Source organism: Balaenoptera musculus, chromosome 4 (assembly GCF_009873245.2).
Source record: "Balaenoptera musculus isolate JJ_BM4_2016_0621 chromosome 4, mBalMus1.pri.v3, whole genome shotgun sequence".
NCBI lineage: Eukaryota > Metazoa > Chordata > Mammalia > Artiodactyla > Balaenopteridae > Balaenoptera > Balaenoptera musculus.
The window spans coordinates 62,705,868-62,729,375 of record NC_045788.1 but is presented as its reverse complement, the minus strand read 5'-3'; the positions used below and the strand labels follow the sequence as shown (position 1 = coordinate 62,729,375).

The following is a 23,508-nucleotide window of genomic DNA, read 5'->3' as shown; positions in this document are numbered from 1 at the left end:
GGAAGGATTGGGCAGACAGGAAAGTTGAAGTTTTCACTAGGTCGCTGTATGACGGTTCTGTAAATATTTGATATTAGTACCCTACCCATTTAGGTGAAATGCATGATTTGTGTATTTTATGTGTTCCAGGTGTGTATCATATCACATAATTGTCAGGATCCCAGATATCTGTCCCTGTTAAGAAGGATCGTGAAGATGAAAACTGTGATGCTCCACCAACTTAGGGAACCTAGAACTTGTTCAGAGAAGCCAGCCCCTCTGGGCCAACGGTTTGCAAATCTCGACTTGCTGGCAATTCCTCTCATTTTCCATCGTCCTCCCTGATCTACTTTGTGATGGGAGCAGGACAAGAGCCAACAAAGAGGAAGAGACGACAGGGGTCTGCAGAGCGCGGGGCTGTGGTCCGGGGAAGGAGGAGATCTGGGATGGATGATGGGCGTCGGTGCCCGGGAGCGGCCCGGGGGGCGGGAGGCGGTGCCGAGCTCACATTGGCCCAGCGGGCGCCCCTCCTCGCGGGGCCGGCCCAGCGCCCAGTGAAAGTGATATCTCCCTGGGGCCAAGAGCTGAGGCGACTGAGGAAACATGGCTGAGTTTACGCGGCTGCAGAACTGCCTGGCGCTGATCCGCCTACGAAACCCGCCTGTCAACGCGCTCAGGTAACGGGCTCGGCCGCCTTCAGCCCGGGGACAGCGAGCAGGGTCTTAGCCGCCTGCCTGCAGTGGAGGCTTTGACTCTCCCCTGCTGGTTTAAACGGAGAGAGACACTGACACGGATTAAACCTGGGCATATGCCAGGGCCTTTTACATTGGTTAGCTCAGTGTCTGTTTGCAGAGAACTCTCTCACTGGTAAGGAAACCGAGGCTGAGAGGCAGACAGATGGCTACGAAGCAGGGGAGCTGGGACGGATCGGGTCTGTCCGTGCTCACTTCGTGCTGGACTCTTCTGCTTGCTTGCAGCCTTGACTTCTCAGGCGTACTTTCTGTTCCAAAGGTCTTAATACAATGCTGGCTGGACCTTGATTCTTCACTTCCCAACCTCGAGTCCAGGCCACCCTTATAATGTGTGACTAAAAGTTTTAGGAATCCAACAATAAACTGGCTTCACACTGCTAAAAATATAGATCCCCTTTAATGCCAACACAGTGAGTAAAAGAGAATTGTGTCCTGGCCCAGATATGCAAAGGTATATCTCTTGGTCTGTTCTAAACCTCAAGGTCTTAGTGCTTCCGTGGAAGATCCATGTCGGGTTAAGCCCATGTCAGAATAAGCCTATTAAATAGCATTTTCTGAAGAACTACTGTGGAGTACCTTCCTTGTTAAACTTGTAAAAGCATTACTTTTAAAAGTGAGATTAACGCTGCTCTTTTGAAAGTTAATGACGTTATATAAGTTTGGTTCTTTTATATCTCTGAAAAAAGTATAGGGATACATCAGCCTAGGAAAGAGCCACCCATCCACAGGGAGTAGGATTAGAAGAAATGATAATTTACAGAGAACATATAAAGCATAAAGAGAAAGACTTTTGGTGAAAATCCTTATCACATGATGCTGGAGCAAAAAGAGACTGTAATGAGAAGACATACTAATTTTAACTGAATTTTTGTCCTACTATCATCAGATTCGATTTTATCATTAGCACTAATATAATTATTTTAATATAAAATTTTGCATTTAAAAATATAAAAAATTCAGAAATAAAATCATTCAAGGATGATAATGTCCACTTACTTGCCACTCTCAGAAAAAAGCAAAATATTTATTATTTTGGCTTTGATGAAGAAAAACATGAGTAATATGATTACATATCAGTTTTGAACTTGACTGTATTCCTATTAGAATTACTAAATATTAGGACTCTGCCTTAACCTCTGCTCATAATGGGAAACTGTGCCCATCTAGAACTTGGGGAAAAAGGTTCCACAGTCTACTACCTATAACTAGGAATATTTTACCATAACTACTTAAAATGTTTCTGTTATTTAACCTGCCCCCTACCCACCCTTGCAGGAGAAATGTATCTACCTCATTAAGTTGTTGTGAGGTTTAAATGCGTTAGAGATTATAAACTGGCACTTAGCAGATGTTAGCTATCATTATTACTATTAGTCAGAAGGCCTGTTACAAGCCCCTACCAGCAGGCCCCGCTGCTCAGGATTCATTGCAGCTGCATCAAGATTTTCTCCACTTGGGAATAAATGCTTTCTTGCCCTTTCCCACCTACCTTCTTCTGAACCTATATTTAGGTAGAGGTGTGTGTCTCAGCACATTCATCAAGTTTAACAGGTTCCCAATTTTTTTTTTTTTTTTTTTTTTGCTTTACACTTTTCTTCTTCCCTTCCTTCCTTTTTCCCTTCCTATTTCTAATTTTATGTAGGAAATTATTTCTTCCTAGCTAAGTGAGAGATTCTTATTTGAATATTTTTGGGCCCAAACAAATAGTTCAAATCTTTCCTTGCTTCCTTTAGCCAGCCAGGTTTCCTTCTATTCAGGTGAATGCCAACCCTCTTTACAAGTGTAGGACATGTCTGATTACTAGGCCCATCTCCCAGAACAATGGCTTTCACACTTTTTAAAATTATAATCCATACAGGAATCCATGTTTTACATAGCAACCTAAGACACACACACATACAAATACATAACTGAAAACAAAGTTTCGTGAAACAAAACTTATTTGTTTTGTTTGATATATTTTCTTTTCTACTTCTTTGTTTGAAGAATGCTGCTCACAAGCCACGACTTGATTCGATGACCCCCTGGCTTTAAAAAATTGTCACAAGAAAGACTTCCTATAGTGACAGAAGCTAAAGATCTTTGGTCATCACTCATGAAATGTTACCTTTAGATTCCATTTCTCCATGCCTGACAATATTAAGGGGAGAAAATAATTTCTTAACCCCTGTGACCTTGACATTGCTACGAAGTTGTTGTCCTTTTCACTCAGCTAGAATCTAGTAAAGCTATACCTACTACAGCCATTTTCATTTTTCTTTTTTTCCTGTGTTTGATTTTTGCAAAATTAGCAAGAACATAAGAAATAAAAGAGTAGGGGTTGGTTGAAATGGGAAAAGCCAGCCTTGTCTCCTCAGTGGCACAGATTGGGCTCATTTTCCAGCCATCGTTTACCCAGAAGGAAATATGTGCCTTTTGGACTTCTCAATAGTATGGATGGTTCAGAATCAGTTTTCCATTAGCAGATTTGGTTTGTTATTAACTAGTTGAAGGCAAGAGGTTTTGTTTGATTTCATCTGGGTTAAATGGTGAAAAGTAACTAGGTAAAAGGGAATTGCCATAAACAAGGGCAAGTATCTCCTTTATTCCCTGAGGTTTTAACTCATAGTTGCTGGTCTGAACAATCTGGCTTTATGGACATTTGTTGTTGTTGTTTGTTTTAAGATTTTTTTTCACTCTGTATAAAATGTTCCCCAAATACTTAGAATTCTAAGGCAAAACCGATTGGACTCTGGTTCTATCGTTTTTCCTTTAAGCAATTCCTCACCACTCTTCCCAGTTCTCCTCCTTTATCATCCCTTGGCACTTGTTGATCCTCTGCTTCACGGCAAATTCTCCTCTCCTGGTCTCTGTGACTTTGGGCTCCCTTGGTACTGAATCACTCTACTGAGCCTCTCCCACCTCTTAGATCGTCTAGATCTACCCTCAGCTCTCTCTTCTTCTTCTTTGGCAGACTCATTCAATCTTGGCTTTAACTATCTCCTCTGTGGATGACTGAAATGTGGCAAAGTCTACTACATGCCCTTTCTTTCCCAGACCTTGCCTTTACCTCCTAAATTAGTTAGGATTAGGCTTGGCTGCTAGTGACAGAAAACTCAAAATAATGATGGATTCAATAAGAAAAAGTTGATGTCTCTCACAGCAGTGTCCCGGAATGGCTGGTATGGCTGCTCCACAATCGTCAGTGATCCCAATTCTGTCTATCTTTTGCTCCGCCATCCTCAATAAACTTAAATAAATAAATAAAGAGCTTCCACCTCTTGATCCATAATGGCTGCTCTGAATCTAGCCATCATATCTGCATTCCTGCCAGGAGTAGGGAGGAAAGAAAAAGCAAAAAGCATACCCAGTCCTTTGAGGACTATTCTCAAAAGTTGCATGTACCAAATCCGTTTCCATCCCATTGGCCAGAAATTAATGCCTCGGGCTGACCTTACTGCTGGGAAATGTAGTCTTTATTTTGGGCAGCCATGTATCCAGCTAAAAACCAGATGTTTAATACTTCGAAGAATGTCGGGATGGAGGGATATTTGGGGGTAACTTGCAGCCCCTGCCACATCGCTTAGACTGTTATTTTTAGACAATTTCAGTTTTCTAATATTATGCCAATATGACAAATTGAAAAGACTTTCTTGGGACTTCCCTGGTGACGCAGTGGTTAAGAATCCGCCTGCCAATGCAGGGGACACGGGTTCAATCCCTGGTCCGGGAAGATCCCACATGCTGAGGAGCAACTGAGCCCATGCGCCACAACTACTGAGCCTGCGCTCTAGAGCCTGTGAGCCACAACTACTGAGCCCATGAGCACAACTACTGAAGCCCGTGTGCCTGGAGCCTGTGCTCCGCAAAAAGAGAAGCCACCGCAATGAGAACCCCGTGCACCACAACAAAGAGTAGCCCCCGCTCACCACAACTAGAGAAAGCCCACGCTCAGCAACGAAGATCCAACACAGCCAAAAAAAGTAAATAAATAAATAATAAATTTATTTTAAAAAAAAGACTTTCTTTCCTCTCAGAAGTTCCACGTCACTTTCTTTGTACCTTTATTACAGCACTCATCTTAGTGTGATATTGTGTTGTGTACATTTTGTTCTCCCTAGGATGTTGTAAACCCTCACTGTACATAGGATATGTATATAATATTTTTAAATTGATAGTGCTGATTATAAGTGGTCAAAGTTACAGCAAAATGTAGGAAAACACTTTTTTTTTCCTAAAGTTTATGTGTTTAATCAGCTCAGTGCTTAATTTACAGTAGACACATATATTATTTGTTAAATTAGTGGAAGTTTAATGATAAGTATCTAGGATTTTTATACATCTTGTGTTTAATTTTTCATTGTTAGGAAAGGAAAAACAAACCTCTGAGATGGTAGAAATTTGATTCTGACTCATGCTTCATGTAATTTTTTGCCCTTTTAGTCAGACTGTTCTCCGTGGAATAAAAGAGGGTCTGCAGAAAGCTCTAACAGACCATACAGTAAAAGCCATTGTGATTTGTGGAGCAGATGGCATCTTCTCTGCAGGTAACCAGTGTCTAACCCTCTCCCACTCTCTCTGAAATCCTGCCACAGACTGAGATCAATGCTGCATTATCTGTCCCTGTGGGTAATACTATAGTGTGGGTAATGAATATGGGAGTTGAACGGGAATGAGAAACATTGTGGAGAAAGAGACAAGAGTCACAGGAGAGACCCAGAGAAGATGCTGACCTTACTCTCTTTTATATTGGACTGGGCCTTTGGAGGACATTTAATTCCAGGCTTGATGGCTATTATAGCTGCTAGTATACACCTGCTGGTACATATCTGCTCTGCATATGTCACCATCCTATGTGAGCTTGGGCAAGTCCCTTAAATCTCCTGAACCTCAATTTCTCTATTTATAAAATAGATACCATAATATTTATATCTTAACAGGTTTTTGTGAGAGTAAATGAGATAACACATCTGAAAACCCCTAGAGCAGTGCTTGCATGCAGAACATGTTCGATAAATGTTATTTTTTATTTCACACAGAGTCCTGCAATGGAATTCATTTTTCTTCTTATAGTCACCCATCTCAGTGACCATGCACTATTTATTGGGTTATCCTGTGAAGATGCAAAATAGTGACAAAATACGGCAAAAGCACCTGAAGTGGTGATTTATTCACTGGTATTTGTGGCACCTTTTCTTCTTTTCCCAAATTATACCCTTTGACAAAAGTCACATGGATATGAAGGCCCATGTATTCTTACTGTAGCCAGAGGAATTTTTTTCTTTTTTCTTCTTCTTCTTCTTTTTTTTTTTTTTTGGCCAGAGGAATTTAATGTATGTCAGTGGTAACCTGAGAAGAAATAGATGTTGAGGTCATAACAATGAATAAATATGAACACATTAATCATTATAATAATTACCATTTAGCTTACCTGCTATGTGCCAGTACCGTGTAGCTTATTTACTTATTAACAATGAAAATAGTAATATTTTTACATACTTTATATTTTAATCCTCAGTAAATCCTACAATTTCCATTTACAGATGAGAAGGCTAAGCCTAAGAGAAATTAAATAATGGGCCAAACATTAACCAGCTATTAAATAGCTTACTCAACTGTTTGAAAACTTAAGGTTGGGAGCCCAAGATGGTGACTTTGAGGCATGGAGTGAGGGATCAGAGTTATGTAAAATCAGAACTGATATTTCTTTGTAAAAAAGGAGGTAGGAGAGAATGTAGTTAGAGTTCAGAGGCAGCAAAAATAATTGTCCTGGAAAAGCATTAGGGATTGTCAGACTTGACTTAATGGACTTAGATAGAACAATGTGCCCAGCAATCGGAAAATATGTATTCTTCTCCAATCTGCAACATTTACAAAAGTTGATCAGCTACTGGACTGTGAAAGCTTATCTCAATAAATTTCATTTAGAATGTGTTCTCTGACAACAGTGCAATCAAGCTAGAAACGAATAACTAAAATATAACTAGAGATTCTCATGTGTTTGGAAAATAAATTCATTTCTTAATAAACTTTGAGTCAAAGCAGAAATCATAAGGCAATTGAGAAAATATTTTTAACTGACTGATAGTAAAAACAATATATAAAACTTGAGGGATACAGTTAAAGCAAAGCTTAGCAGGAAATGTATGGCCTTAAAGGTATATATCAGAAAAGAAAAAACACTGAAACATATTGTGGTAAGCATCTATATTAAGGAACTGACAAAACAAACAGTAAAATAGATCCAAATGAAGTAGAAGGAAGGAAATGATAGAGGGGAAATTACTAAAATAGAATACGAATGTGAATCAAGAGAACAATAATATCAGAAGTTCTTTGAAAATACTAATAAAATTGATAAAGCTTCGGAGAGGCTTATCAAGAAAAAAAAAGAGACGGTACAAACAATACATATAAAGAATGACAAAAGGGATATCACTGAAGATGCTCTAGCCATTAAAAAAGATAATATGAACAAGTAGAAAAACAGAGCTTACAAAATTGACTCAAGAAGAAACAGAAAACCATTAAAGAAATTGAGTCAGTAATCAAAAATCTCACAAAGTAAATTCAAGTCCCAGATGACTTCATTGGTAACCTCTAACTGAAAAGTCAAGGAAAATATTATTCTAATTTTACACAAACATTTCAGAGAATAAAAATAAGAGGGAACACTTTCTATATTAGTTTCCTGGGGCTGCCATAACAAGTGAGCACAAACTGGGTGGCTTAAAACAACAGAAGTTTATTCTCTCAGAGTTCCAGAGGCTAAAAGTACAAAATCAAGATATCTGCAAGGCCATTCTTTCTCCAAAGCCTCTAGGGAAGAATCCTTCCTTGCCTCTTCTAGCTTCTGTGTTTGCTGGCAATCCTTGGCATTCCTTGGCTTGTTGCTGCATTATCCCTATCTCTGCCTCTGTCTTCCTGTGGCTTTCTCCTCTGTGTCCAAATTTCCCTGATCTTATATAGACCCACACTGATCCAGTATGACCTCTTCTTTACCTGATTATATCTGCAAAGACCCTATTTCCAAATAAGATCACATTCACAGGCTCTGGGTGGACACCGTTCTATCCAGTACACTTCCCAACTCATCTTGTGAGGCTAGCATAACCTTGATAACAAAACCTGCCAAGGACAGTATGAAAAAGCAAAATTAAAGGCCAATTTTATTTGTAAACCTAGATATAAAACTCTGAAACAGGGCTTCCCTGGTGGCGCAGTGGTTGGGAGTCTGCCTGCTAATGCAGGGGACACGGGTTCGAGCCCTGGTCTGGGAGGATCCCACATGCCGCGGAACGGCTGGGCCCGTGAGCCACAACTACTGAGCCTGCGCGTCTAAAGGCTGTGCTCCGCAACAAGAGAGGCCACAATGGTGAGAGGCCCGCGCACCGCGATGAAGAGTGGCCCCCGCTTGCCGCAACTGGAGAAAGCCCTCGCACAGAAACGAAGACCCAACACAGCCAAAAATAATAAATAAATTAATTAATTAATTAAAAAAAAAAAAAAAAGAAAAACTCATAGCTAACATCTTAAAAACAAAACAAAACAAAACAAAACTCTGAAACAGTATATAATAAAACTGAATCTAATGATATATAAAAAGCATGATATATCACTTTCATCCCAGAAATACCAGATTGATTAAACATGAGAAATCAATGTAATTCATCCTATTAAAAGATTAAAGGAGGAAAATCATGTGATTATTTCAAGAGATTCAGAAAAAAACACTTGGTAACGTTTAGCATGCATTAAAGATTAAAATTCGTAGTAAACTAAATATAGAAAGAAAACGTCTTCATCAGGCAAAATGTATCTATTTTTAAAAACCTACAGCAAGCATCAAAGAAAATGGTAAATTGAATGCTTTCCTCTTCAGAAAGGAATAAGACAAGGCTGGCTGCTATCACCATTTGTATTTGACATTATATTCTAGGCCCTGGCCAGCCTAGAAAAAGAAATAAGGTATAAGGATTGGGAAGGAAGAAACAGAAACATCATTATTCAGAAGACATGAGTATTTGTAAAAAATAAATCTATCAGAAAATCATTAGAATTAATAATAGAATTTAGGAATTTTGCTGGATGTAAAATCAGTATCCAAAAATTAATTGCATTTCTATTTGCCAGAGATAAACAGTTAAAAAGTGAAATCACTATACTCTTGTCTGTGCCTTGGTTTCTATAAAATTGGGATGATCATACTAACCTTTTGCTGCAAGTAGAAGAATGTAGTATAATATTTAAGAATGTGAGCTGTATAGTCAAACTGCCTGAGCTCAAATCCTTATTCGACCAGTTACAGAATCATGTCTGAACTAGTCACTTAACATCTCAAAGCCTTAAACTTAAACCTGTAAAATGGAAATTGTTAATAGACTATTTAACTTAGATGTTAAGTAAATTAAATGAGACAATATATGAAACTACTTAGCCCAGTGCCTGATGTATAGTTTTTATCCAACAAATGTTAATTGCTTCTGTTACTTGAAAAATTAGTTTAACCTAAAGTTACAGGAATAATAGACGTGACATTCAGACTGAAGTTCACCTTGTTTCTCTAGAACCAAAAGGAATCTGAAAAAGTAAAAATAAATAATAACAGTAGAGTGTGAAATATGATGGATTGGTGAGAAAAAAAGCATAATCCCTGGATGGATGCTAGATGAGGAGCAGGTAGCAAAAAAAAAAAAAAAGAAAGGCTGAACATGAAATAATTAATGTAACTTTTTAACTTGTACCAGGCTTAACATTTTCAAAGACCATATAATGCTATAGGGGAAAAGCTCACTACTATGTATAATGTTATGTGAAAAAAGGAAAATATAAAAAATGACTTTACAGAGTGTTCTCAATATTGTTAAAAATATATATTACAGTAAACATTCATTTAATTGTCACATCAGTCATTTAAGATAGGTATTGAAACAAAATGGTTAAATAACTTACTCAAGGTCACAAAGCAATTTACATACATGTGTTGGGAAAAAACTAAAAATTCACCAAAATATTACATTGTTATCTCTGTGTGGTGATATTTGGAGTAATATTTTTGTCCTTTATAATTTGGTGTATTTTTCAAAATTTCTATAATGCATATTATTTTTATAATTAGGAAAAGCAGTAAATGTTATTACTTTTATTGATCACAAAAAAGTCTATCACAGAAATGTAATTCTAAGCTGATTGATTAACATATAACTCACAAATATGTCTGCATTTTACCCTGAGGTTTTATGTTGTAATGACTGATGCCCTTAACAAAGATATGGGTCTAAATTGCTGTGAATAGAGTTGGTGAGCAGTATCATGCAAAAAATGGGAATGGCTGACTCAATCTTAGAATCTTTGCTTCCCTTTTCTGAGCTTTCAAATTTTTCTAAAAGTAGAGTTACTACTATCATATGGAAAGACAGATTTTAGATTACAGGACTTCTGATAAAGATTTGAGGATTTTCTCTCATATCTCTCTACATTTTCCAGGCTACTTGTTCCTTTACTGTGTCTGCAACCAAAGGATAAAGTGTTTCATGGGTCCAAAGAGGTCTGAGATTCCTTAAGTGTAATCTGGTAACTTATTGTTCTATAGTAAAGCCCAAGTCTTCCTCAACTCTCTTTTTTCCTTGTCTTTGTGTCCTTAGGTGCTGATATCCGTGGCTTCAGTGCTGATATGACCTTTGACTTGACACTGGGAAGTGTAGTAGATGAAATACAGAGAAACAAGAAGCCTGTGGTGGCAGCTATCCAAAGGGTGGCTTTAGGAGGGGGACTGGAGCTGGCCCTGGGCTGTCACTATAGGATTGCCCATGCAGAGGTAACAGAGGGGATCCATATGGGGTTTGATGTAGGGAGCTTTTCTTTAGAGCAAGCTCTAAATGTAGTCATAAGCATCAGACGTGATCATTTTGAATGGTTAGCTTACTGGTTCACAACTCTTAGGTTTTTCTAGCACTGGTGTTCAGCTGTTATGTACGAGTACAGTGTTACTGGTTGTTGAAATGTTGAAATATGTCCATTCTAGTTGATAAAGAGCTACTACCCTGAGCCTGTGACTGTCCCATCACTTCCCCTAACCCTAGCCTTTGGACCTTCCCATGACCCACTAGCTAAAGGGGAACTCCTGTACAGGACCCCCAGGACCTTGCTCTAGTACTATGGCCCACATCAGATTTCACTGAGCCATGCTCATGCAGTATGAGGTATTAAATATTTTGGCTATCACCCCTGAGTGTGCATATTTATTTCAATTTTTGTTTCCTACCTCAAACATTTCAGTTTTGTGGTCTCATAATTTTTAGTACCTAAGAAGACAAGTTCCTATTGGAAACAGCGCACAACTAGTAAATCCATTTATTTCTGGAAATAGATTTAATTTGGGTTATTAGACATATAGGTTGAGGTTTGTGATACCAGTCTTATAATAGTAATATTTTTATAAGTAATATATTTTTCTAATAATAAAGATAATATTCATCATTGTAATAGACTATAAAATACAGGAAAGTATAAAGATGTAAAACTGAAGTCACCATAAACTCACAGTTCAGAAATAACCACTATTAACATTTTATTTTTTTTCTTCCTTGTCTTTTTCCTGTGTAATTTTTTTTCTTACTTTTTTTTTTCTTTGCAATCTTTTTTATTTTTTTAAAAACTACATTTGGAATTTTATTGTATTTCACCTGTACTCTATTTTTATACTAATACCGTATTTAAATTATTGCTAAATATTCTTTATCCATTCTACCAATCTCTACCATTTACATTTAACATAATTACTGATAAGGAAGGACTTTTGCCATTTTGCTGTTTGTTTTCTACGTCTTATATTTTTTCATTCCTCAATTCCTCCATTAATGCTTTTGTTTGTATTAAATGGATAAGTTCTAGTACACTTTTAATTCTCTTATTGTTTCGTTCACTGTATATTTTTGAGTTATTTTCTTAGTGGTGGTTGCCCTGGAGACTAACGTCTTAATTTCTGACAAGCTAGTTCAGATTAATACCAACTTAATTTCAATAGTATGTAAAAAATTTGCTCCCACATAGTTCTGTTACACACCCCCTTTATGCTGTTATTGTCACAAATTATATCATTATACAATGCATGCCCATCAACATAAATATATAATTATTGCTTAATGTAGTGGTCTTTTAAATCAGGTAAGAAAAAAGAGGAATTGCAAACAAGAAATTACATTAATACTGTCTTTTATATTTACCTGTGTAGTTACCCTTTAACAGTGTTCTTTATTCCTTCATGTGGATTTGAGTTACTGTCTAGTGTCTTTTCACTTCATCCTGAAGGATTTCTTGTAGGGCAGATCTGCTAGCAACAAATTCAATTTTTATTTATCTGAAAATGTCTTAATTTGCCTTCATTTTTAAAATAAATATTTATTTATTTATTTATTTATTTTGGGCTGTGTTGGGTCTTCATTGCTGCATGTGGGCTTTCTCTAGTTGCGGTGAGCGGGGGCTACTCTTCACTGTGGTGCGCGGGCTTCTCATTGCTGTGGCTTCTCTTGTTGTGGAGCATGGACTCTAGGCTCACGGGTGTTAGTAGTTGTGGCTCGCGAGCTCTAGAGTGTAGGCTCAGTAGTTGTGGTGCACGGGCTTAATTACTCCATGACATGTGGGATCTTCCCGGACCAGGGCTCGAACCTGTGTCCCCTGCATTGGCAGGCAGATTCTTAACAACTGCACCATCAGGGAAGTCCCAATTTGCCTTCATTTTTAAAGACTAGTTTTGCTGGATGTAGAATTCTTGGTTGACAGTACTTTTCTTTCAGTACTTTGAACGTGTCATCCCACTGGCACTGGTCTCCCTGGTTTCTTTTTTTTTTTTTTTAATTAATTAATTACTTTATTTATTTTTGGCTGTGTTGGGTCTTTGTTGCTGGGTGTGGGCTTTTTCTAGTTGTGGTGAGTGGGGTCTACTCTTCCTTGTGGTGAGCAGGCTTCTTATTGTGGTGGCTTCTCTTGTTGCAGAGCACGGGCTCTAGGTGCATGGGGTTTGGTAGCTGTGGCATGTGGGCTCAGTAGTCATGGCTAGCGGGCTCTAGAGTGCAGACTCAGTAGTTATGGCGCATGGGCTTTGTTGCTCCGTGGCATGTGGGATCTTCCCGGACCAGGGCTTGAACCTGTGTCTCCTGCATTGACAGGTGGATTCTTAACCACTGTGCCACGAGGGAAGCCCTCTCCATGGTTTCTGATGAGAAATTTGCTGTCAATCTTATTGGAAATATTCCTTAAAAATATCATTTTAAATGGTTGCATAATTTTTCATCTTATAGATTTATCATAATTTATTTAACCATTTCACTATGTTGTTTTAATTTTTTATAAAACTTATAAATAAAGACACATATCCTAAGTGTTCCTTTTTCTGTGTTCCTCATACCATGAGCTTCTGCACACTGAGTGCAGATCTAAGTTATAAGCAATAGTAAGTCAAGGGATAGGGATGACCACTGGTGGGAAAAATGGTGATCAACTGCTAGGAAAGCCTCAAGTGAGAGAGACTCAAACATTCCAGGTATTTTGGAGCTGTTGGCATCACGATTTGGGTAAATGGCAGTCTGTATTTAAGTACCCTCCTCCTCCCATCCTTATACCTGGAAAATGACTAACAGAGCTTTGGCCACTTTTAAGGCCAAGAGAGGCATGTGATTAAGGTCTCAAGCTCACCCTCTCATCTGGACTGAGGTTGCTGCCTGACTTTCTTCCTTTCTTCCTCCCTTCCTTTCTTTCTTTCTTTTTCTTTCTTTCTTTCTTTCTTTTTCTTTCTTTCTTTCTTTTCTTTCTTTCTTTCTTTCTTTTCTTTCTTTCTTTCTTTTTTTCCTTTCTTTCCTTCTTTCTTTCCTTCTTTCTTTCTTTCTTTCTTTCTTTCTTTCTTTCTTTCTTTCTTTCTTTCTTTCTTTCTTTCTTTCTTTCTTTCTTTCTCTTTTTATAATAGCTTCACTGAGGTATAATTCATATACCATATAATTCACTCATTTAAAGTGTACAGTCCAGTGATATATTAGTATATTCACAGAGTTATGCAATCATTACCACAGTTGATTTTAGAATATTTCATCACCCTCAAAAGAAACTTCACACCTTTTAGGAGTAACCCATCATTTCCCTCTCCCCCAGTCCTAGCAATTACTAATCTACTTTCTGTCTGTATGGATTTGCCTATTCTAGACACTTCATATAAATGAAAACATACAATATGTTGTGTTTTGTGTCTGGTTTTTTCCACTTACCATTATGTTTTCAAGGTTCACCTGTGTTGTAACATGTCATTAGTATTTTATTCCTTTCCATGGCTGAATATTTCTTTTTATGGATATACCACATTTTCTTTATTCATTCATTACTTGATGGACATTTGGATTGTTTCTTCTTTCTTGGATTTATGAACAATGATGCTATGAAAAGTTTTGCACAAGTGTTTTTTGTGGGCATGTTTTCATTTCTTTTGGGTATATATTGAGGAGTGGAATTGCTGGGTTGTATGGTAACTCTATGGTTAACCTTTGAGAAACTGCCAAATTGTTTTCCAAAGTGACTGCATCATTTTACATTCCCACCAGCAATATATGAGGGTTTTGTATGCTCCACATACTCTCTAAAACTTGTTATTATCTGTCTTTTTTATTATAGCCATCATAGTGGGTATGAAATGGTATCTTGTAGTTTTGATTCGCATTTCCCTGATGGCTAATGATATTGAGCATCTTTTCATATGCTTATTGGCCATTTGTATCTTTTTGGAGTAATGTCTATTCAGATGCTTTGCCCATTTGAATTGGATCATTTGTCTTTTTATTATTGAGTTGTAAAAGTTCTTTATATATTCCACATATATTATTAGCAAATATTTTTTCCCATTCTGTGAATTGTCCTTTTAATTTCTTGACTGCTTGGCTCTTTCAGGGTTCCATAAAACTGTTTCTGGAGACTATTATTTGTGTTAGCTGAGACAGGTCATAATAGAGTCAGAGAAGAATTGTGTAAGAAGCTGGAGATGTGTTTCAACATGAAGACTTAGGGATGGCACAGCTCTATTTATGCTATTAATTAAAGGAGAGGGTGTGCACTAATTTCCTCTGTAGAAACTCTCACTGAATTCTATGCAGCAATGTTTTTGAGGGTGTGAGAAACCCAGGGGAATGCTTGCCTTGACTCTGAATATATCATCTCATTCTAATGACCTTTATGCCTTCAATCTTCGATAGGCTCAAGTTGGCTTCCCAGAAGTCACACTAGGAATCCTTCCTGGTGCAAGAGGAACCCAGCTTCTCCCCAGACTTATTGGAGTTCCTGCTGCACTTGACTTAATTACGTCAGGTCAGTACTAACCCTGCCAATGGCTGTCTAGTTCAATGTGAGGAACTGGACTAGGATTTAGAAACATTCTGGCTTGACCATTCCCTACCCATGTAATTTTAAGAGGATACTTTAAGTTCTTTGATGTCAATTTTCTCATCTTTAAATGTAAAGAATGCCTTTTCTGAGAGTTTCTCAAAAGTTACCATGAAGAGCAAATGTGAGTGCCTTCTAAATGAAAGTGTATACAAAGCCCTAATCACATTTAAGTGTCTACTCATAGACACTGGTTTCACATAGGGTTCATTATATTCAGATCTAATTTAGAAATTATAATATAAACAAGAATTAAAACCAGAATTTCCAAGGAAAGATTTCAAGTTTTAGTTTGGAAATGACCGCATTTTTCATTTCCCAGGTGTTAAGATATTAGCTTCAAATAGAAGTTTTCTCTTTCAATAGGGAATGTGAACAATGCAACACTAGAAATCATCTAGAGACCCTGAATTTACCAAATATGATAAGACATAGAAAGCTATTGCCAGTCGAAGTGAGGTTGGAAGAAAGAACATACATAACTATTTACTCCAAACAGGTAGAACTAATGAGACCTTGGGTCAGACACTTTACCTCTCTGTGCCTTAGTTTCCTCATAAATGTTTATGACAATAGCACCTACCATATGGTGGTGTGGTGAAGATTAGATACCTTAATGCATGCAATGTGCTTAGAACAGTCCTAGGCATGGTGAAAAGTGTTAGCTATATGTTATTATTCCCATATCTGACTTTAGTGAAAGAGGAGGATTGAGTAAAAATAAGATGAGGATCTTGGCAGTAGACTATATCCCAAAGAATGGACTATAAAAAGAGCACAATCTTTAGAATCAAAGACCTGAGCTTGAATCCCAGCTGTACCACATATAAACAATATGCCTTGTACAAATTAATTTTTATTCACTCATGCAGCAGCTGTTTAATTTTTTCTCATGTGCTGGGCCCTGTTGTAGGCAGAGGGCCTATAGAGGTAAATCAAACCTACAAAAACTCCTGCCCTTATGGAGAACATATACAGAAAACAACAACAATAACAATAATTATCATTATCATATTTCATCAATTCAAAAATGCACAGTGTTTTCCACATCTTTGAAATCAGGATGCCTCTTACATTCATTGTGAGTTGTGGTTTGATTGGCAGTGTTTTTCTTCCCTTGTTTCTGTGGGTCAGGAATTTGGGAACAGCTTAGTTGGGTTCTAGCTCAAGGTTTTTCATGAAGTTGCAGTCAAGATACTGACTGTGGCCATAGTCATCTGAAAACTTGACTGGGGCTGGAGGATCTACTTCCAAGGTGGCGCACTCACATGGATGGCTGCTGCTGACTGTTGGCAGGAGGCTTCATTTCCTCTGCACGTGGACCTCTCCCTAGAGCTGCCTGCATATCCTCACAGCATGGAAGCTGGCTTCCTCTAGAGTGAGTGATCCAAGAGAGAGCAAGGCAAAGACTGCAATGTCTTTTATGACCTAGCTTTGGAGTCACATGCCATCTTTTCTGAACTATTCTATTGAATATACAAGTCTTCCCCATCCAACTTGGGAGGGGAACTTGAATACCTACAGGTCAAACACATGGCAGGTCACTTTGGAGACCAGCTACCACACTGTATACTCTTCTTAAGCTCCATGCCTACCTATTATGTAAGTAGTATACATGGTAGGTTAGATGGAGATCAGTGCTAAGGAGAAAACATAAAGCAGAAAGGGGAAATGTAAAATGATAGGGCTGGGGGTTGGGTAATATTTTAGGTAGGATAGTTGGGAAAGGCTTTCCTACAAAATGAACGTGAGTGAATACCTGAAGGATGGAGGAAGCTTGTTATGCCAATATCTGGAGGAAGATATTCCACGTGGAGAAAATAGCAAATACCAAGCCGTGAGGTAGGGGCATACTTGGAAATTTCCAAGAACAGCAAGAAGGTCAATGAAGCTAGAGTAAGGTGAGTAAGGGGAAGAGTAGTAGGGGGTGAAGTCACATCAGGTAGGGCCTTGAAGATAATAGAGAGAACTTTGGCTTTTCTTCTGAATGAGGTAGAAAGGCATTAGAGTGTTTTGAGCAGAAGACTAACAAACATGCTGTCACTTATGTTTTTTAAAAGATCACTCTGGCTACTGAAAATATATTAATTGGAGGTAAGGCCAGAAATAGGAAGACTGATTAGAAGCCTGCTTTAATAATCCAAGGGAGCCATGACGGGAGGTTAGACCTGAGTGGTAACAATGTAAATGGTGAGACATGGTCAAATTCTGGAAATATTTTGAGCCAACAGGATTTTGTGACAGATCAAATGTGAGAGGTGAGGGAAAGGGGAGAGAAAATGATGATTCTAATGGCCTGAGCAGCTGGAAGGATGGCGCCATTACTGAGAAAAGGGGAATTCTGCTGGTACAGCAGGTTGTAGGGAGGAATCACAAGAGCTTAGTTTGGGACATGTTAAGGTTTGACATCCAACTTGAGGTGTCAGGTAGACAGTTGGATAGACTGGCCTGAAATTTAGAAGGGAGATTGTCTGAACTTCTCTCAGTCTTCATTTTCTCATCAGCAAAACAACCACATAGTTGTGTAAGGCATAATGAAATTACATGACTTGCTTATGTCACAGAGGAGACATTTTATAAATGGTAACTGTGGTAGGCATAATAATGCCTCTCTCCAAGATGTCCACGTCCTAATCCCTAGAACCTGTGAATATATTACCTTACATTCGAAAGGGACCTTGCAGTTGTGATTAAATTAAGGATCTCAAGATGGGAGATTATTCTAGATTGTCTAGGTAGGCCCAATTTATCACAAGCGTCCTTAGAAGAGGAAGGCAGGAGGGAGAGAAGATGATACACAGCTGGCTTTGAAGATGGAGGAAGAGAAGAAATGTAGGCAGCCTCTAGAGGCTAGAAAAGCCCAGGAACAGATTCTCTCTCAGAGCCTCCAGAAGGAGCACAATTCTGCTGATCTATTTTAGATTTCTGACTCCTAAACTAAGATAATAAATGTGTGCTGTTTTAAGATGCAATGCTTGTGGTAATCTGTATAGGAAACTAATACAGTAGCCATTAATAATGATGATATTAAGACCCTTGCTTCTGGAAAACATTTTTTTTTCTAAGAAGGGATGCTAAAAAATTGTTACTGAAAGTTGAAGATTCCCTGCTGATGTTAATGAAGAAAAATACCAGCTCTATAGGCACTGCCCCCATAGGAAATTAATAAGTAAATAAATTTAGATTAAATTAATAGATAGCTAACCTTTTCTGATCTTCTGAAAACCATAAGAGAGATAATTCTGGAAAGTGGAACAATTACAACAACCACTGCTTCTCCACGATTCCCTTAAAATGCCACCTGAAAACAACTGAATCTTTAGCAGTAACCACAAAACACACACTTGGGCACGATGCAGTACATTCCCTGACGTTCTCTGTCCAAGTGATGAAAACGACAGTGCCCTGATGTTCCTTCTGCTGTTATTTTCTAGGTCCTGTCTTTCTTTTTCACTGAACAGCACAGAAAGCCTCTTCTCTATTCTCATAGAGCTTTTTCTCAGCCCCATAGTTACTTTATGATCTTTCCCAGGACAGGGATGCCCTCAGACTCTAGTCTTTGATGAGGTACCTCTTGCCACCCAGGGTACTGGGGAAGAAGTTGCGAATGGCGTCTTTATCCTGCCAGTCTTTCAGATTTAGTTAGGTCCATGTGGGTTTTCTCTATATTCGAACAAGATGTTAAGGGTGAGTTTTAATACCCAGGGCTCCCAGTCAGCAATAATAAATATCAGCAAATATTATTTCATGAGTAAGACAAACAGACCAAAAAAAAAAAAACCTATGAAAATATTCTGTGTCATTAGAAAAATGAAACATAAATGTGAGTCTGTTGAAACAGATTAAAGGCAACAAAAATCTTAGAAAACTCACAATATTCTAAATTAGAAAAGAAAATATTTTATTTATTAAATAAGAACACCCTGTTTAAAATCAAAACATTAGCCAAAATAACTTTTGAAGCAATAAAAAAAAGATGCAATAGAACAGACTACTGAATCAGCAACATAGAGGGTAGAGACACGTTTATAGAATTCAGAAGAATTTCTAAAAAAGATACAGAAAATGTAAATGAAGGCAGCAGACATGAGAGGTCTATAATAGAGGCCTCTGCTATGAATAATAAAAGCTCCCAGAGCACAAAGCGAAAAGGGGAGAAGCAATAACCAAAGGAAAAAATAGAAGAATCTCTTCAGATACATAAAAGAATCAGAGATTGTATTTTAGTAAGCACCTCATTTTCCTGGAAAAACTGACGAGATGTCAATGCCTTGTATTTTGATAAAGATTTTAAATTTCCAGGAAATAGACTCCTGCAAGCTTCCAAAGGATAAAAACAAAACACAACAAAAGGTTACTCTTGAAACAACTAAAATCACTCCAGCCACAAATAAATTCTCAACGTATGGAACATTTGTATACTAAGATGCTATATAGTCTTAAATGTGGTCTAAATCAGGAGTTCTTGAAGTGCGGCCCAGGAACTCCTAGGTGTACCTAAGACCATTGTGTATGGGGGGGCGGGAGGGTTCCATGAAGTCAGAACTATTTTCATAATAATAAGACATTGCTTGCCTTTTCCACTCTCATTGGCTCACAAATATACAGTGGAATTTTCCAGAGGTTATTGTATGCCATGTGGTATCAAAACAGATTGAATGCAGAAGCAGGAATGAGAATCCAGCTGTCTTCTATTAAGCCAGACATTAAAGAAATTTGCAAAAATATAAAACAACACTCTTCTCACTAAATTTTTAAAATTTTGAAAATAGAGTTATTTTGCCTAAAAATTTATTTATGTTAATGTGTAATAGGTTTATCATGGTTATTTTAAAGTGATTTAGTAAAGATACATTTTTAAAGTTCTCAGTTATAATTTCTAATATAGTAAATATTAATAGAAATAACCCATATAAACAAAAGCTCTTTGGAGTATTCCATAATTTTTAAGAGTGCAAAGGGGTCCCACGACTAAAAAATTTGAGAACTGCTAATCAATACACTTATTTTTTTAAATAAATTTATTTATTTTATTTATTTTTGGCTGCATTGGGTCTTCGTTGCTGTGTGCGGGATTTTCTCTAGTTGCAGCAAGCGGGGGCTACTCTTAGTTGTGGTATGCGGGTTTCTCATTGCGATGGCTTCTCTTGTTGCAGAGCACAGGCTCTAGGCACGCAGGCTCAGTAGTTGTGGCTCAGAGGCTCAGTAGTTGTGGCTCGCGGGCTCTAGAGCACAGGCTCAGTAGTTGCGGTGCAGGGGCTTAGTTGCTCTGTGGCATGTGGGATCTTCCCGGACCAGGGCTCGAACCCTTGTTCGCTGCATTGGCAGGCAGATTCTTAACCACTGTACCACCAGGGAAGCCCCAATACACTTATTGTTTGACACAGAAACCACAATACAAAACTGTGCACACATGGTCTAAATTAGAAAATAATGAGTCTATATTATTACTAATATATAATTACTAGTGTAAAATTTATACAGTTACTAATATATAATTTAGACTAAAGTCTAAAATGGATTTTTCCCCCTTTAAATGGGGAGACGTTATAAATTCTTTAGAGCATGAAAAGGGAGTTAAAAACTAAATTTCTTGTCTTCAGTAAATTAGATTAGAAATTGCTTTAATTTACAGTGGTATGATAAGTACACTTTTAAGAATGTGAACTATTTTAAGTACCTAATGCAGAATTCATAAGAGGATGCTTACAATCAACCCAACATACTACAGAAATTCAAAGCACATGAGAGGGTTCATTCTGCAAAAGACAAAATAGAAAGGAAGCAAAGCAGCATAAAATATAGGGGGAAATCATAATAGTGTGAAATGAGTCTGTAAATTCTAAGGTTCATAGAAATTAAAGCATGTGGAGGAATATTGAGGAATTGTGTGTTCCTGCTTTCAGTATTAAGCCTGAAAGGCAAGAATATCTTGGAGGAAATCAGGAAGGAATCTGGCTTCTTTGACAAAAAGAAATAAAGTGAACTAGGATTTGCCTTTTTCAAAGCACTGCTGCTTATAGAAATATCACTATTTTTAACATGATGAAGAGAAGAGGTAAAAATAGTAAGAATATGATAGATTTTGATTTGCATAGAGAAGATCACAGTGAATTAGAAGAAAGCTAACATTAGAATCATACACCTATCTTTTTATTTTACTTTATTTTATTTTTTAACATCTTTGTTGGGCACCTATCTTTTTAAGTAGTCTGTACAATTTTAGGGGGACTTTAAAATGTCATCTGGAAAGAGTTCCATGTAGAAATTTTTTTCTAAAGCTTGGAAAAGAAGCCACAAAGAAAATTGGAAAAAATTGAGATTACCTGGCTTGGAGAAGTTTCAACTTCAGTTGCCCCAGTCTCTTTATAGTAGATCTAGGCAGGGCTTTTATTAGATTGGACAGTGGTTATTGTCTACACTCAGAGCAGAACAAGAAAGAACAAGTTTAAATCTCAGCATGAGGATTTGGGTTGGATATACAGAGCTGTGTCTTCAGGTCCTTGAAACAGAATAAAAGTACCTGAAATCTCATTGACTCCGTAAGAACAGTAGTGGTCCTTCCAACTTTTGTGAAATCCAGGTCAGAAGAAAACATTACAGCTAAAGGAATTTTCAGTTCATCCTGTGGACATCTCACCTTTCCCCTGCTCAGTTGCCCCAAAGATCCTTTTAGTACCCAGGTTTTCATATTCCATTCCATGTCCCTTTGGGCCCCTTAACCTAGAGAGTCTGATTCACTCACCCCTCACTCAAGTGATTTTGTACAGAGGAGACTTCACTCTTGAAGCCACGTGCCCACCCCCCACTGCCCTCCTCACCCCAGGCGGACATCTGGAAGCCTGTTTTCAAAGGCATTTCCAGAAAACTGCCCAAATATTGCTGTTACAGAGTGACCCCTGCCCAAAATCATTGAATTGTCTATCTGATCAAGAAAAGCCATTGATAGCTCTCCGAAGCACTAATAAGAACTGGGAATGGAGGGTTTGTCTCAGAGATGGCATCCACCAACACTCTGTAAGAGCAGCAAAGACCATGGAGTTGTTGCCAGCAAGACTGACTTGGTGATTGCTCTTCAGAAGCCCAGATGGTGCTGGTAAACAAGCAAGCAGTGTGTCACTGTCTCTCTCCTGACCCTGTGGTGAGGGAAGCTTATATCCCTTAACCTCCTGCTTCAGAGTGTGCAGATCAAATTACGTATTTATGCCTGCTGGAGAACGTGGGAGTAATGCAAACCCTCATCAAACTTCTGTAACCTCCTAGAGCTTCCAGTCTATACCAGAGGCTGCCAGTGTCACTAGTGGATGGTAGATGCCCCTGGCACCACCACCACCAGACACTAGATGTCACCACCTGTGAAGTGAGATTTACACTGCTGCTGTTCCTTAGTGTTACTCACTCCAGCTAAAAACCCTCAATTGAGCACCCAGTTTGCCAAGCTTGGGATCATGGGACACACCCTAGTGCCAGGTCTGAAGGAACAATTGTCTGATCATCCCTGTTTCCTTTTTAACTTCCTTTTTAGCTCCAAAGCTCACGCGTTAGCAATTCCACAAACTAAGGGAGGGTCGAGATGCTGGGTAGCCAAAAAATGGCAGAGGTCCACCCCACTTTTCCTGTGAAATTTTGATTATAACTTATGTGATATCAACTTAATAATTCTTTTCCCCTGTCTATCCAACTATATTTGTGTTTGAGGACTCAGTTCGTAATCAATGGCAGCCCTTGGTGTATGCTAGTATAAGAATAGATAGTACTGTTATTGCTGTGCTGCTACTACCTCTGTTATATTTTATCTCTATTATTATCAAACAATCAATCCTCATTATTATATAGAGACTTATAGTTCATAAAGTGCTTCTAATAGAGATTTATAGAATAGAAGGAAAATGTATTATTTTCACTTAATACTCAGAATTACCAAGGTAAGCATAATTATTGCCATTTACCAACGAAGAAATTGTGGTCCTAGTACAGTTCACACAAATAGTGCAAGGTAGAGCTGGAACTTGAATCCAAATTTTCTGATTACCTCTGCAGTAATCTTTCCACTGTAACAGTCAGCGTGGTGCTTGTTTATTTAGTAACAGATGTTTATACCCAGGACAAGTGAATTTTCCTACTAGAGAGAGTAATGCTTTTGGTTTAATCTCACATTGTTCTTTGATTTGTTTTATTTTGTTTTCTTTTAGGAAGACATATTTCGGCAAATGAAGCTCTTAAGCTGGGTATTCTAGATAAAATTGTGAACTCAGATCCGGTTGAAGAAGCAATCAAATTTGCCCAGAGAGTTTCAGGTAAAGAAGATAATAATAAAACTAGCACAAATTGGAAACAAGTTAAATGTCCATCTTAATAAGGAACTCCTTAAATATTTTAT

At 37.9% G+C, this 23,508-nt stretch overlaps 1 protein-coding gene across 3 annotated transcripts in view; it reads left to right on the top strand.

Moving 5' to 3' along the window:
• Positions 1-265: 265 nt before the first annotated feature.
• The window catches only part of EHHADH (enoyl-CoA hydratase and 3-hydroxyacyl CoA dehydrogenase), a 48,580-nt gene continuing 25,337 nt past the window's right edge, over positions 266-23,508 (top strand). The window contains exons 1-5 of one of the 3 annotated variants that reach the window (XM_036850274.1): positions 266-656; positions 5,154-5,257; positions 10,355-10,527; positions 14,942-15,053; positions 23,321-23,425. In XM_036850274.1, coding sequence (XP_036706169.1) covers positions 583-656; positions 5,154-5,257; positions 10,355-10,527; positions 14,942-15,053; positions 23,321-23,425 — 568 coding nt within the window. In that variant the 5' untranslated portion in view covers positions 266-582. Of the gene's footprint in view, positions 657-5,153; positions 5,258-5,749; positions 5,873-10,354; positions 10,528-14,941; positions 15,054-23,320; positions 23,426-23,508 lie in introns of those variants that run through there. The other 2 variants (XM_036850276.1, XM_036850277.1) reach the window with 2 other exon arrangements.